Source organism: Ascaphus truei, chromosome 6 (genome assembly GCF_040206685.1).
Source record: "Ascaphus truei isolate aAscTru1 chromosome 6, aAscTru1.hap1, whole genome shotgun sequence".
Lineage (NCBI taxonomy): Eukaryota > Metazoa > Chordata > Amphibia > Anura > Ascaphidae > Ascaphus > Ascaphus truei.
In genome coordinates, this window is record NC_134488.1 from 127,836,810 (window position 1) to 127,852,121 (window position 15,312).

The 15,312-nt window shown below is 40.9% G+C and overlaps 1 protein-coding gene across 1 annotated transcript in view; it reads right to left on the reverse strand.

Moving 5' to 3' along the window:
• The window catches only part of LOC142497880 (uncharacterized), a 241,803-nt gene that overhangs the window by 107,751 nt on the left and 118,740 nt on the right, over positions 1–15,312 (reverse strand). The window contains exons 8-10 of the mRNA XM_075606279.1: positions 11,378–11,518; positions 7,705–7,827; positions 1,513–1,629 (exon numbers count right to left, since the gene is read on the reverse strand). Coding sequence (XP_075462394.1) covers positions 1,513–1,629; positions 7,705–7,827; positions 11,378–11,518 — 381 coding nt within the window. The remainder of the gene's footprint in view (positions 1–1,512; positions 1,630–7,704; positions 7,828–11,377; positions 11,519–15,312) is intronic.

Consider the following 15,312-nt stretch of genomic DNA (forward strand, 5'->3'; position numbering starts at 1 on the left):
TGATAGAACCAGGGTCTCGCTTACTTTTTCACATACGCTGACTTTTACTTACCCATTGTTTGTCTAAAATTCATATATCATTTTGTTTCAAAAGACATGGCATTGGTTAATATAAGCCCTGTTGGATCTCTAAGAAAAAAATGAGTTTGAATCAAGAAGAATATCATTGAAAAACAATGGAATTTCCGTAATTATCATTGCGGTTCACAAACCTTTTCTCGCCACTATGTGTATTTATTTATATATATAGTAATGGGGAGTGAAGGGGGGAAGGGATAGTGAGCTCTAGCTACTGTCTGTGATTTGGTGCCAGGGGTGAGAGGATCATTGAACATGCAAAAACGCTTGCCTAGACAAGTGAGAGAACCCCTTTTGAACAAGCACTCATAGTGTGATTGATACAAGTTTGTTTAAAAGAGTAACCTTTATTAGTGTATATGGGTAAAATAAGTGAAGTACATAAACACTCAACACAATTAAAACACGTATTAAACTTAATGTCTCTGAGTCTGAATTGTAGACTAATGGAGATGGTATTTGAAGGAATATAATGTAACTGGCACCATGTGAAATTTAATCAAAAAGAAAGAATTTTTTTTAATATTAAAGTATAGAATGAATAAGGTGCCTCAGTGTGGTGTGTATATTATTGTTGAAAGGGTCTGGTGTATGTCACGTGGATAAAGTGTCAGTCACACCACTTTCATACCACATCTGATTGATATGTGGTTCTCTGACAGTATACAGTATATAATATATAGCTAGTGAATTTCGGGCCAGACCAACTTGATCAGTGCTTAGTGTGGCTTAGCTGGAGTCAATTGTCAGAGAGACCATCAAAGGGTTAAAATATATCCTTCAATACAACGCTAGATGAAGTAATATACACTAATAAAGGTTACTCTTTTAAACAAACTTGTATCAATCACACTATGAGTGCTTGTTCAAAATGGGTTCTCTCACTTGTCTAGGCAAGCGTTTTTGCATGTTTATTTATATATACACACAACCCCTGCAAGATCAAACCCGCTCTATATTTTATGTCAAAGGGATGTCACTGGGTATGTGAATATGCATAAACAAACGGCACAGAACCCACCAGTCATTCACAGCTGCATCTCAGGACCTGCAGACATAGTGTTAGGACCTGCAGAAAGAGGGCACACCTTGACGTGGTCTGCGAGCTTACAAATGCTTTGGCCAAATGGTTTATCTAAATGACCCTCACTTATCAGAAAAGATCAGATACGTATGTAATTATATGATTTGTGATGTTCGATGTTGTATTGGGGCTCTCTGAGAGATATATACTGTATATTACTTGTGAGCACATTCACATGTCTTAGACAGGTCTGCAACCCTGCTTTTCGCCATTATCACCTAGCATACAGTGCTTCCACTGCAGCAAGGGATTCTGGGAAATAGCATGCAAATGAGCACATAATATAGACCCCTAATGTGAAAATAACATCAATAATGCTTTCAAGTCATTGACATAAACCTACAACATACCTACTGTGGTCACCGTGTACGAAGACATGCAAACGTTATCAGCTGGGCAGGTTATAGAGGGGCCTGTGCAGGATGTACCACTCATGTTCACACACACTGCACATGAGAGAGAATGACCTGAAAGATAAATATAGTCTAGTTGAAGAAAATAGCTGAGTTAGTGGCTTTACAAGAAATGTTACAACCGTTTGGCTCATTCATTTTCATATCCTACCGGGCTGTGTATTAAAGTCTGCTGGAACAAACACTCACCAAATGAATAAAAGACAATAAGTTAGTTTCATAGTGTAAGGTAAACATTTAATTGTTTATGAAACACAAGTTGGTACATATAACCTCTCATATATCAAGGTATAGATTAGAACAGGGGGCACACTTTTTTCCCTGCGCCCTCCTGACGGCGGTTCCCCTCTCTCCGCGTTGCCAAAGCGAAGCGTCTAAGAAGCCGCCGGAGCCAAGGTAAGTCAGGTTTACAGAGGCCCTGCAGCTCCCCCGGCACTTAAGTTAAGTGCCTTCGGAAAGCGCGCGGTGCTTCTGTAAACCGCTCCCTCCCCCACAGGCAGTCTCGCGCCTCCCCTGGGGGTCATTCCCCCCAGTTTGCGCACCGCTGGACCGATGATAAGTGGGTTCCAAGGATGAGAATGTGTTTAGATGTATTCTTTTATTTATAATACGCAGCTTCGATTGCCTGATAGTCCATGCATAGGTAAATTTGGTGCTGTAGATAGGAAATAGTTACTGTATATGAGCTGTTTGAAAGTAGATGCTGTGGCGGTGAAGGGGTTAACTGGGCTTGTAATAAAGTTCAGGCCCACTTGGTTAACCCTGACTCGTGTGTTAGGGTCTTAGAGTGTCAGCTCTGGGACCCAGATGTCAAAAATGTATTACTGCAACTGTATACTGATTTTGCGACATTAAAGAATGATGTGATTTTATTTCCTTTCCGGGGATGCTGGGATCGGGAGATTTCTAGGCTATATGTTTCAGGGTGTGTTTGGTGGAGAAAGTCTTTGCAGAATGCATCTATGTAGCGGGGTTCTGGGTTATGGGATACCCCAAAAGTTGTATACGGAGATTGAGTGATATCCTCTGATACTGCTAAGCGCTTTACTCCGCCAACCTTGTACCCTGAAAACGCTCTTACAACTCACTGCCAGAGTCCCTGCTGCAGCATCTTCCAGACAAGGTAAATGGGTATGAAGAGGTTAAAAGATATCTGCAGGTATACATAGAGTCCTTAGTATAGCATGTGGCTCCCCAGTATAGCAGAGGTACCCCCATACTGTACATGCCAAGGTATCCTGAGCCTAGAGTAGGGGTTCAGGAAGGTGCTCACACTAAGGTTATGAAGCTGAGCAGATTTGCAGTGTTTAAAAGTATGTTTCTAATGTGTGCCAGGAATGAGGCTAGTGATTTGTAGGGCTTTCTAAGTTATAGACTCTGGAAGGCACAGATGGCTACTACACCCGGCTCCGTTGTGTCTGTCCAGGGGCCATACTTGAAAGGGCTCAGAGATGCCTAGGTGTGAGGCCATATGGGCCCTGCAATTATTATAGAGCACCCATATCCTGGCATGAAACAAGGCAACCTAACACCCTTTGCTAAACAGCCAGCCGCTGGGGAGCCTCGCACCGTGGGGGGGGGGGGGGGGGGGGGAGGGTTCCTAAGGTTTTTTGATTGGGCTGCAGGTTTTCTGGGACCTGGACACCAGAGGTTTGAAAAGCCCTGACACATGTCTACGTGTTCTAAGAGTTCCATCTAAGAGTTTCATCAGTTCCATCTTGTGTGATTCACCTGAGATTCAGTCCCATTGGAGGAGTGGCCTGGAATATTTTGCTGATTGTTTGCAATTAGGAAAGATTAATTTTGTTATCCCAGTTTTCCAAAGTAAGTGTGTCTTTTTACTGTATTTTTTTGTAACATTGTTGTGTGCGTTCATTAAGTGAATAAACGCAATTTATTTTTATCTCTCTGCTTGCTCAATCAATGATCCCGGTAATTAAAAGGTGTAATAAGCTGGTCTTACTGTGACAGATGCGTCAGAACAGAAATACATAGCTCAGGTCTGTTCTTCGTTTGTAACCTGATTTTGCCTGCATTCGCCTGAAGCTTGTTGGCTATGCGTTTATTTTCAGTATTAATTAGGTACAGGATACAAAACAGATATAGTAAAGTTGTAGATATGTGATTATATAACTTACAATAAATGTGCAAATGTTCAACGTTCTAGTAGCTATATTGGTCCAGCAGAAAATGAGATTTGATATAGGTTGTGACACCTTTTATTGAACCAACAATACAGAAATTCCTGACCTATCAGGGGAAGGTAAGCATGACCCTTGGCCTGAGAGGCCACATATACCATCTGGCATATTGTAGATAGTCTCCTTTTATTTAGATGCACAGATTATTTTCACACATCCTCTGAATTTGGGGGTATTAAATATAGGGGACTATTATACTGTAGTCTTCTTTCATCGCACTTATCTTTCTCACAGTGAATACTAACAATTTGTGTCAGTGACATTTTCTACTACTTTACCTACATCAAGTGTGGAAATCTATATGAAGATTATTATCTGCATAATTAATACAGATTACCATATACTAACTATATAGAGCTGGATATAGTATCACTGATATACACCACAGTGTTTGGATTGCATACCAATATATCTATGCACAATGGTGGTTTATTTCCACAATAGGACCGTTATTTAGGTCTCAGCCCGGTAAATAGCGTCCATATAGGTTTAATCCTGTTTTTTTCTCCTTTGTTTATAAATAAATATTGGAATAGTATCAGTAGAGGTTAAGTGCTACTGACAGGGATTCTTTCTCTTCTTTGTATGTGCGCATAGTGCACATTCCCTAAGGCTACGCTTATAGTGACCTATCTTTGGCTGATCTCGGCTCAAACTATATCAACGCTATATAGACGATTCCTTTTTGTTTGGAGGGGTACTAAAGAGTCTTTAGACACTTTTTTGGTATATCTAAATCAGAATCCCTTTAATCTAGTTTGTAATTCCGTCTATAGCCAAGAATATGTAGACTTCCTTGACCTTGTCATTTATGTGTAACAAGGCCAAATTGAGACCAAAACGTTTAACAAAACGGTTGATAGGAATAACTACATATTGACGAGTAGTAACCATCATCCTATGTGGTTATCTAATGTACCATATGGACAGTTCCGTCGTCTCAGGCGGAACTGTTCTAAACTAGAAGTTTTTGAACAGCAGGCGGAAATGTTAAAAACCAAGTTCAAAGATACTTGAAAACGAGAGGTAACTCTCAATGTATTACTTCCTGGTAAAATATTTTATAAATAAATAAATAAAATAAATAAATAAAGATTATGGGAATTATGTAATTGGTAATGCCTACAACAAATCTAAAATAGCAACTAGATCCGATTTGGTTAAATATAAAACTACCACTACATCTGAATGTAATACATTTTGTGAATTTGCTTTATTCACACAATTTAGCAATCAGGCCAAAGAGGTTAAGAAGATACTCAGCAAGCACTGGGAATTTTTGCCCAGTGATCCAGTTTTACAAAAGCTACTGCCAAAGCAACCAAAAATTATATTTACTAAAGCTCGGAATATCAAAAATCAGATAGCTCCCAGGCAGATTAAGTGTATCACTAATAATTCCAATTGGTTAACATCTACTGCAAAGTCTGTGGGTTTTTATAAATGTAACAAATGCAGCACTTGTAGAATTAATACTGTAACAGGTTGTATAAAAGAATTTGTATCCCTCAACACAGAGCAGGAATATAACATTAAACATTTTATTTCATGTGATTCTGTTTACATTGTATACCTTTTGATTTGCCCATGCAACAAATATTATGTTGGTCGGACTAAAAGGAAGTGCAAGACCCGTATATCAGAACTTATTAGGAATATCAAAATAGGGTTGGAGACCCACAGTGTCTCCAATCACTTCCAGTTATGCAACAATCGGGATCCGACAGGCATAAGATTCTTTGGATCATTGTAAACAGAATTATCGTGGGGGTGATAGGATTGTGGCTATAAATAGGTTGGAAACAACTTGGATTTTTAAACTTAAAACCCTTTCACCCGTAGGACTTAACCTTGAAATAGATTTGGCATCCTTTTTATAGTATTGTTTTTGTATACAGTAGCATATATTTTTTGCTGTTACCAGACGGGCATGTCAATCCCAGTAGCGTTTTTCTGATTGCTTCTCTTTCTGATTGCTTCTCATGAAGTATAGGCAAATACTATGTTTATGTATTGTAAGATGTTTTCAACACTGCATTGTATATTGTGACTGATTTTAATGTAATTATTCGGTTCTATATTTATTATTGTATAAAATCGATCCTTTTTCCTAATATCCATTTACTAATCAGTTAGCGGGTACAAATAGGTTTCATGTCCCATTAACCCCTATTTGGATACATTCATGCCTTATTAACCCTTGCTAGTATATTACCTTGTGTTAACCCCTGTTAGGAGGCATTCATGTCCCATTAACCCCTATTTGGATTCATTCATGCCTTATTAACCCTTGTTAGGATACTACCTGGTTACATTATTCCCTACTAGGATACATCCATGTCTCATTGCCTATTTGTTTTTGGTGCTTTCTTTGGAGACGTGTATAGGGACTATAGATACCCTGTGTTTTTTGGGAATGGGCCTGAAGAAGGGGTTCATACCCTGAAACATTGCTGCCCCCTTTTCCCCTATACTTTTACGCTTGTTCATCCCACCGCTTCCCTCCCTCCCCCCTTTTTGTATTGTGGTTTTTTTCACTCACTTTGTGTTTTGTTCATTAAACTTTTTGGTTCACCATTCCCCCATTTTCCTTCTGTTGTGTGCTGGGAACATTTATTATTTTGTAGTATTTTGCTTAGGAGGAATTAGGGTCCCCCTTGTTCCACATTGCACCTATTACCCTTTATACATTTATGTGTGCTGTCTATACTTTGTCCGTAACAAATAGGGAGAGTTTCATCAACTCCAATATGTACCCCTGAAGAAGCTATTCCAGGTGAAACTATTTGGGAAGCAGACCTGGAGTGCGTGAGTGCGTGAGGATAGCGCTGGAGGACTGGCATACTGTGAAGGAATGCTTCTGATTGCTGCACGGAAGTCTCGCGATACGAGAGTTGAGCTCACTGGACGCGGAAGAGATCCGGACACACAGAGGGAATAGCGGAGGGATGTTACTCTGAAGGGCTAGAGACCCCAGGTGCCGGTGAGCAGGACTGATCCGTGAGTGGAGTGCGGGACATTGCCCCTGGGTATACAGCTATCATTAGCATTTGGGCAGATGTGTGCATTATGACTCTGGTGGAGATATCCTTTTCTATATGTTTTAATATTAAATATTTGTACGTTTGTACATTTGTGCGAATACCTCGTTTCTTCCTATCATTGTTCCTCTGGGCTCTGAGTTGGTTTTGGAAGCTTGCTGGAGTGTAGCAGCCTTAGGCCTGGGACATAGTGCTTTGATCCAGGCTGAGGCGCGCTGAGGCTCAGGGAAAGCGATGCTTTCCCTGGCCTTACACAGCGCGCCGTCTATGGGCGTGTCGGGGGCGGGTCTGGGGGCGGGCCATTGACGTCACGGAGCTGGTTCGCCCTTATTGGGCGAACCGCTCACGTGACCGGCCCTGCGCTCCGGCGAGCGCCAAATTCAAACCTCCGTCAGACACACGCTTCCACAAGCGTGCGGAAGCGTGCGCGAGCCCCTGCTAAAGCTGCTTTCATTGCGGCTGCAGGGGCTCAGTGCCGAGCAGCAGCGCGCCTCAGCACGGGTCAGCACATAAGCGCTGACCATGCCCGAGGCCTTATCGTGGAGGTTAACTGCTGATTGACCAGACAGAGAGGAGATAACCATTATATGGAGGAAGATAAGAATTTTTTACACTGCCGATATATAATTGTCATCTTGTAAGTGCAATTTGTTGAAGCAGGTTTTTAGCTGGGTTTTATACAGAATACACTATGTGTTGTTTTCTCTTTTTCTCCTATGTGCCAGATGGTCCATCCGTTCCTGTTCTATTGTTGTTTTCTCCCTGGGTGAGAGAATTTGGGCTAAGCTACAGGGAGAGGTTGATTTAGTTATCTTTGACATTTGTGTTATTTGTGTTCATTAGTTTGTGCAATTCTGTTTTTTTCTATTGTTTGGAGAGACCAATACCTTGATTGGTGCATGAAGTTTTCACCTCTATGTTTGTCCCACCGTCACTCACATATTGGCTACCAATATTGCAGATACTTTCAGTGGCACAACCACGAAAGGCCACTGTGCTCGATATAGATCCTGTAGAGAAAAGAATGTTGTACGTAAGAGTAAATACAGTAACTCCAGCGCAGTGAGTTAGCAACTTTACAATATTCTTCCTGTTTAATCCCTGTGGTGTTTGCTGGTGTCGGGCACTGTAATTGAAGTTCAAACCCTTTAAAGTCAGAAGGCCCAGTGATACTTTGCAAATAAATGCTCACAACTGTATCTGACCCTATACCATGATGTAGAGAAGATTGTCTGTGCAGAGTTATTACAATGTAACCCCAGTGTAGTAAGTAACACCTATGCTGTGACCTTACAATGTAACTGTAATACAGGGAGAAAAAGAACAGTTACAATGTGCAGTAAAACCCATGTGTAAATGCATCAAGCTGTCACTGTGCCTTATAATCAGAGTAACACTCGTGTTTTATCTGCAGTGTGTAATTACTGAGTAACCTCAGTGTAGAATAATACAAGCAGTGAGCAGCATGGATCAGATGTGAGGGAATGAGTACTATGAACACACTGACTTGTCCATACAAACTTGCCCTCGTCTGACACATATTACACTGGAACTATGTATTAAGGCCGCATGTAATGTTTGGGAACTGCACCAAAATATAAGATTCTTCCTTGCATACCAGGAAAGTAATATTAGGCAACACAGTTATACAGTACTAAGCAAAATGCTATAAAGCAATGCTAAGGTTTGTAGGTTCCTCAGGAAACCTCATGAGTAGTAGTTCAAGGCAAACCTTTATTAAAATAATGTTATCACACAAATGTTTGAAGTTGTAATTGCAGATGTCATATGTTAACACTTCTACAGTACATGCCCTGTCCAATATTTCAAGAACCATTGCTATGGGCAAACGCTACAGTACATTTTCAGTTACTTCTAATGTAGAAATATTGGATTGAAACAGTCCTACGATCTGTGCGACAGGGTAATGAACAGAGTATGAATAGGGATCTTAAATCCCAAAGATAGAGCCAGATAATGTAAAGTAGCATGTTAATTGGCGTTTAACTCAGTTTTTGAAATTTTTTAAAGCATATTAAATCAGTAATCAATTATATAACCACTCATAACTTAGCAGATGCCACATAAGGGGCCTATCTCCAAGTGGGATTTATGGTTAATAAGGGAAAGATTGCTAGTGAAGCTAACTTAACCTGTTCACCACCACACTTGTGGGAGATATTACAAAGAGTGTAATAATAGTATAGGATCACCATAAGTAATACAATACTCATGACTCCAGAAATGAGTAGTACTCACTAAGTGTAGTTATTCTTGGCTCCAAAGAGTGCTTCCAGCATAGTTGAATGGTAGCAGCGTAATATACAGTGAAGAGATGCGGTGCACATATATTTGGTGGGTGACATAGGAGCATACATATACTCTTTGACAAAGGGCAGGTTACGTCCGAAACGCATCAGGATTCTTTCCGTAACCCCTCTACCTTGATGTCTCCTGTGTCACCCAGCAAATACATCATTTTTCATCTTTTTTGGACGCGCTGTACTCAGATTTTTCCCCTTGCATGGTGTGCATCTCATCTCTCCACTGTGGATTACACTGTTACTTCTAATGTATATGACCGTGAAGCAGTGAGTAGCGTAATTATGATAAAAACGTAGAGCATAGAAGAGTTTCTATGCATTATAGTGAGGCTGTGAGTCATATTGGGATTGGGTTTTTAATAATTCAGGTGTAATCCTTAATTTTTGTGGACAATGTTTTTTGAAAGGGTTAAAAATAATATGTTAGTTTTGTCCTTTTTATATGATCTATTGTATGCTCTAGTTTTCTTCAGCAGAAATGAAACCTAGAGTCTTCAACAGAAATGAAACATAGGGTCCTCAGCAGAAATGAAACCTAGGGTCCTCAGCAGAAATGAAACCTAGGGTCCTCAGCAGAAATGAAACCTAGGGTCCTCAGCAGAAATGAAACCTGGGGTCCTCAGCAGAAATGAAACCTAGGGTCCTCAGCAGAAATGAAACCTAGGGTCCTCAGCAGAAATGAAACCTAGGGTCTTCAGCAGAAATGAAACCTAGGGTCCTCAGCAGAAATGAAACCTAGGGTCCTCAGCAGAGATGAAACCTATGGTCTTCAGCAGAAATGAAACACAGTGTCTTCAGCAGAAATGAAACACAGTGTCTTCAGCAGAAACGAAACTTAAGAGTTTCTAAGAGAAACGAAACTTAAGAGTTTCTAAGAGAAACGAAACTTGAGGTTTATAGCTTTCTTTTTCCTTAGGAATGTATGGATCTGTAATCCAACCCCCTTTTCTTCTGTTCCTCCATAAATATTCTGTGCATGCTACAATAAACTGAAGTTGGAAAGCAGCGACTCTTGTGTTTCTGTGCTCCCAGAGTTGTTCTGAGCAAAATGTATACATATTATCTGTTGGATGGGAAGAGGTTGGGGGAAAATGAAGGAAGAGAATTGTGGAAACCAAAAGTGTGGAATAAAATGGTTAAAAATGTATTAAAGGGTGGGGAGAGGAGAAATATTATCTGGATTATCTGTAAAGGGATAGGAAAATGTATTATTGTTTGTGGAAAATGTATAGAAAAATATAGAAGGAAAAAAAAAAGGTGAAAATGTTGATGTGTTAATAAATTGAGAAATTGAGGGGGTGTTTTGGGAGTGAAAGGGAGTATGAGAGTAATGTGAGTGTGGTGAGAGTGTAGGGGGGGACCCCATATGCTCTTACCAGAGGGAGAGAGAAAGAAAGCTTCCCGGAAAGGGGGAAAGTAATTGTGAGGAGCAATAATGTGCTATGAGGGTCCGTTTGGTGGAGTATCGGAGAGAAGAGGCGGGCCGGTGCTCCCCTCCGCTGGGAGACCATCGGAGGAAAAGCATATGGGGAGTGTGCGAGCTGGAAAGAGAGAGAATGTGTTGGATGAGGGAAAACAGGACAGGTGTTTGTCCCTGCATAGGGTGCCAGTTAATGAGGGGAAAGGTTTTTCTGTATTATAAAATGTATTTGAATGTTGAAATATTAAATGTATTAACAAAATGTATGGGTTGCCGTAATGAAAGGGGGGTTTGTTATTTTCCGAAAAGTAACTCTGCAAATTAATAATATGTATGAATAAAAACATTCAATAAAACAAAAAAAAAAAAACCTGCTTCCCGAGCTCGTGCCATCATCTCCAAGATCAAGAATATTCAGCGCCGTGATGAAATCTCCCTGGGTTGAGTGTGTGGTTGCCTGCCCTAGGTCTGATGATCAGACCTAACATTTTTGAAGTATAGTTAGCAGTGTGCAATGTCTAAAGTTTAATTATTTCAGTTGTGGTCTCTCTGGTGCCGGATTTACGTTTCCTATTTCTTGTTTGCTGCACTAATTGCATTCTAATTCCCTGTACTGTGTTAACTCATTTATAAAGTACTGTGTACATTGTTAGTACTATATAAATAACAATAAACAGAAATACATTATTGTGTAACCTAGTACAGTAAGATACTGAGCATTGTTTGTGCAGCGGAGTATCTGTACAATGTGGCTATTGTGTAAAGAACCAGTGAAATGAAAGCAATAGTCAGTGAATAAAACCATATTGTGATTACCTGATATTTTTGTAGATTGGATTAGACATTTCTTCTCATCCCCTGTGCACTGTATGGTATCCGAAGGGTAACACCAGTCAGAGTTTGCGGAGACGCAGCTTGGGCATGTTAATCCATTCTTCACATAGTTATTAGCTGGCACTTTAAGTGAGGAAGAGGAAGGGAATCAGATTTTTTAGTCTGTCCTTATTTTGTGAACATTTCATTTCTGTGATAATTAAGCATCATCTGCAATTTGACTTTGCCTCACTTTAATTAATGTGCTGGAAGAAGATATCCAAATCTGTATTTATAACACCTACAATACTTTGCATTATCTGCACATGCCCAGGAATCCTGCAGAACAGAAGCACACAGAGCAGGCATACAGAAGAGAAAAGAAACCTAGTATGTGAGCACTCAATCACAGCAAGAGGGTTATGATAATATTAAAATATTCTTTATTGTCATCAATGAATATAAAATAAAGGGGTTTAAAATCAGATCAAACAGCATAGACTGTGACTTGTGATCAAAATAACATTGCTGTATGAGCTCTGTTGATTGTACATATGGGAGATAATGTGACAAGTAATCAAAATGTCATACTGTAGATTAACAGCCTATTATGAATCAGAGTATAAGGGGCCAATAATTGAAACTGCTGTATGTTAACTGCCTCAAAAGCCAGTAGTATCAATGTTGTAATATATATGTAGCTAGATAATTCTGAGCTACAAAGAGAAGGTGAAACTGCTACAAATAATGGTAAATGCAGATACACCTCCGAGTGTATGAAGATACAAAAACGGCAGATGTGCAGTGTCCAATTAATATTTGGGTACTGCCTAGCAGAGAATGTCTCCCTCCGTGGGAGCACACAACCGCTATGCCTTCAGCATACAATTCCCAGCTGGTAGTAGAAGCAGACCCACGGCAGATGTATGATCCCGTGAATAGATACATTTGACAGCTACCCGCAATTTCTCGGGCGTATTAAAAAAAGTCGATCCTGTGTTAACAAAGCATATAAACGGGCAAAACGCACAGATAGAGGAACACTACTGTATGCCAAGAAAGCAGAACATGAGGGCACCCAACCCATCAGGGTGATAGGCACCTACAACAAACAATGGAGAGAGATTCGAGACTCCATGAACAAACATTGGCACATCCTTCTGGCGGATAACGACCTTAGAAAGGTTCTAAACCCCTTGGCGTCTATTACATATAGACGCCCACGCAATCTTGCGGACTGTCTGGTACACAGCCACTATCAAGGCCATGACAACACAACATGGCTAGACAGCAGCAGGATAACTGGGACCTTCAAGTGTGGTGCATGCAAGGCATGTAAATATATACATACCTCAAAACAGTTTAATGGCTCGCATAGTAATAAACAATACGGTATGCGAAATTTCATTAACTGTAAAACAGAGGGAGTTATATATCTGATAACATGCAAATGCGGTACAAAATATGTTGGGAAGACATCACGTGAATTTAGACGAAGGATTCTGGAACACATTAGCACCGTTAACACTAAAAAGGACGTACCCGTTGCCAGACATGTTAATTCTGCCCATGGGGGGGATGTCTCCAATCTATCTTTCCATGGGATTGACCTTGTGAAATTGGGGATACGTAAGGGGGATCTAGACAATGCTCTACTGAGAAAAGAGTCTAGGTGGATATACACCTTGGGGACCCTATCTCCTGGGGGTTTGAATGAGGGTTTTGTATACACCCCCTTTCTGTAGCCCTCTATCCTTCCCCCCCCCCCTCTCTTCCCCCCTTCCCCCCCCCCTTCTTTTCCCCCCCCCTTCCCCCCCCCCCCTCACCCCCCTCCTTCCTGTTGAAATAAGAGCCTGCCACACAATCTCCCCTGTGAGATTATTGTTTTATTGAATACAGTCTACCATTCAACACACTCAAAGAAACTCAATTACAACTTATGTGCTTATTAATTTGCCTCTGACAGTATCTCTTCATGAGCTTTCAACTTGTATGTTTTTTTAACCTGTTTTCATGGGTTAATAGGACCCGTTTTTTAACCTTGTTTCCCTGCCTAGATCACCTTTTCCCCTTTGCTTGTCATTACATACTCTGTCATGATGATGCTACTGGGTTACCATGACAACCAGAGTACATAAAAGGCTGCAGGGAGCATAGACCCGCCCACCCCCGAAGAAGTTCCAGTCAGGAACGAAACACGTGTCGGGTGAGACGTCCTGTGTGACGTCATCAGCGCGACCCACTAGCTAGTAGTGTGGTCAGTACGGTTCACAGAGTGGAGTACAATTAGCTAAAAAAGATGTGGGCCAGTTGTGGATCCCACTAGCTAGGATTGCTTTCCTGTTCATCTCACTATAAATCCCTGCACTCGGCGATTCAGGCACTCCCCTGCCATACACTCTGCAGTGTGTGGCAGAATCACTCGCAGCGTCTGACTCCAGCAAGCTGCTACACACACACGATCATTACTGCCTGTCTGGTATCTTTGGCCAAGTAGGTTAACTGTTTACCTCCTGGCACTTTTTGATACACACTCTGAGCTATGGGGAGCAAATGAATCATTGCCTCTGACTCCAGAAAGCTGCCTAAGCGATCACTACAGCTTGCTTAACATCCATGACAAAGTGGGACAATTGGTTAACCCCTTCATACCCACATGCAGCAGAACAAAAGTCGTTTTTTGAGCAAACATTTGTTATTACCTGCTTAGCAACATCATGACTGCAGCATAATCAGGGATAATTATATATGAACATAGCTACTAGTCCTTATCCTGGATCACTCATACAGTGTTAATACCCAGGCATAGACTTATATCAAGCATTCCACACTCCGCTGTGCCTAAACATGCGCCAGGATATCAGGTTTTAATTAGATTGTTTTTTTCTTGTTATCATTAATAAAATTTATTTATTTTGAGCTCTACCCCCAGTGAGTGCATCTTGTGGGATCCTTTCCTTGTTTCTCAGTATTAAAAAAACAGCAGAGTATGCGACCATGTTACAATATAGAACACTATCTCCTGTATGCAATGCCCCCTGCATCAGCACTGATCATAATATATCAATGCTGATGTGCTCGAGGGCATGCCTAGGTAAAACAGCAGGATAAAATAAAGGTCCCCTATATAGGGAGATCCTGTGAAGCTGTATTGCTGCACACAGGATCGTATTGTAATACTATAGAACGCAGGGACTCCGCAACTTACTGTCCCGGGCAGCTTTATTCTAAAGCGCTGCATGAGAGTAAAGGCGGCCGCCACTGTAGATCAATATCAGTGAATGTTGCGGTCACAGTGATGGCGTCCCGCGTGTGTGGGGGAGTATGGCCATTATGATCAGTGCTGATGTAGGGGGCATTGCATTCAGGAGATAGTGTTCTATATTGTAACATGGTTATTTATAAAATATTTTACCAGGAAGTAATACATTGAGAGTTACCTCTCGTTTTCAAGTATGTCCTGGGCACAGAGTTAAGAGATATAATACATGGTTACAAGTACAGTTACATAAATGAACAAAGTATACATTATATACAAGACATTGCATGCACAGTTAAAGAAAATAGATGTTATGGGCGAATGAAACAGTTACAGACCAGATTAAAGTGTGAGACAGCCTTAGATTTGAAAGAACTTAAGCTGGTGGTGGATATGAGAGTCTCTGGTAGGTTGTTCCAGTTTTGGGGTGCACGGTAAGAGAAGGAGGAACATCCGGATACTTTGTTGAGCCTTGGGACCATGAACAGTCTTTTGGAGTCAGATCTCTGGTGATAAGTGCTTCTTGTGGTAGGGGTGAGGAGCTTGTTCAGGTAGCTGGGTAGCTTGCCCATAAAGAATGGTTGCATAACCTGCTGTTTTTTTAATATGCCCGAGAAATACCTTACCTGGTGATTCCCGCATGCTATTTATGCATAATTCATCTTATCGTTCTGTCAAC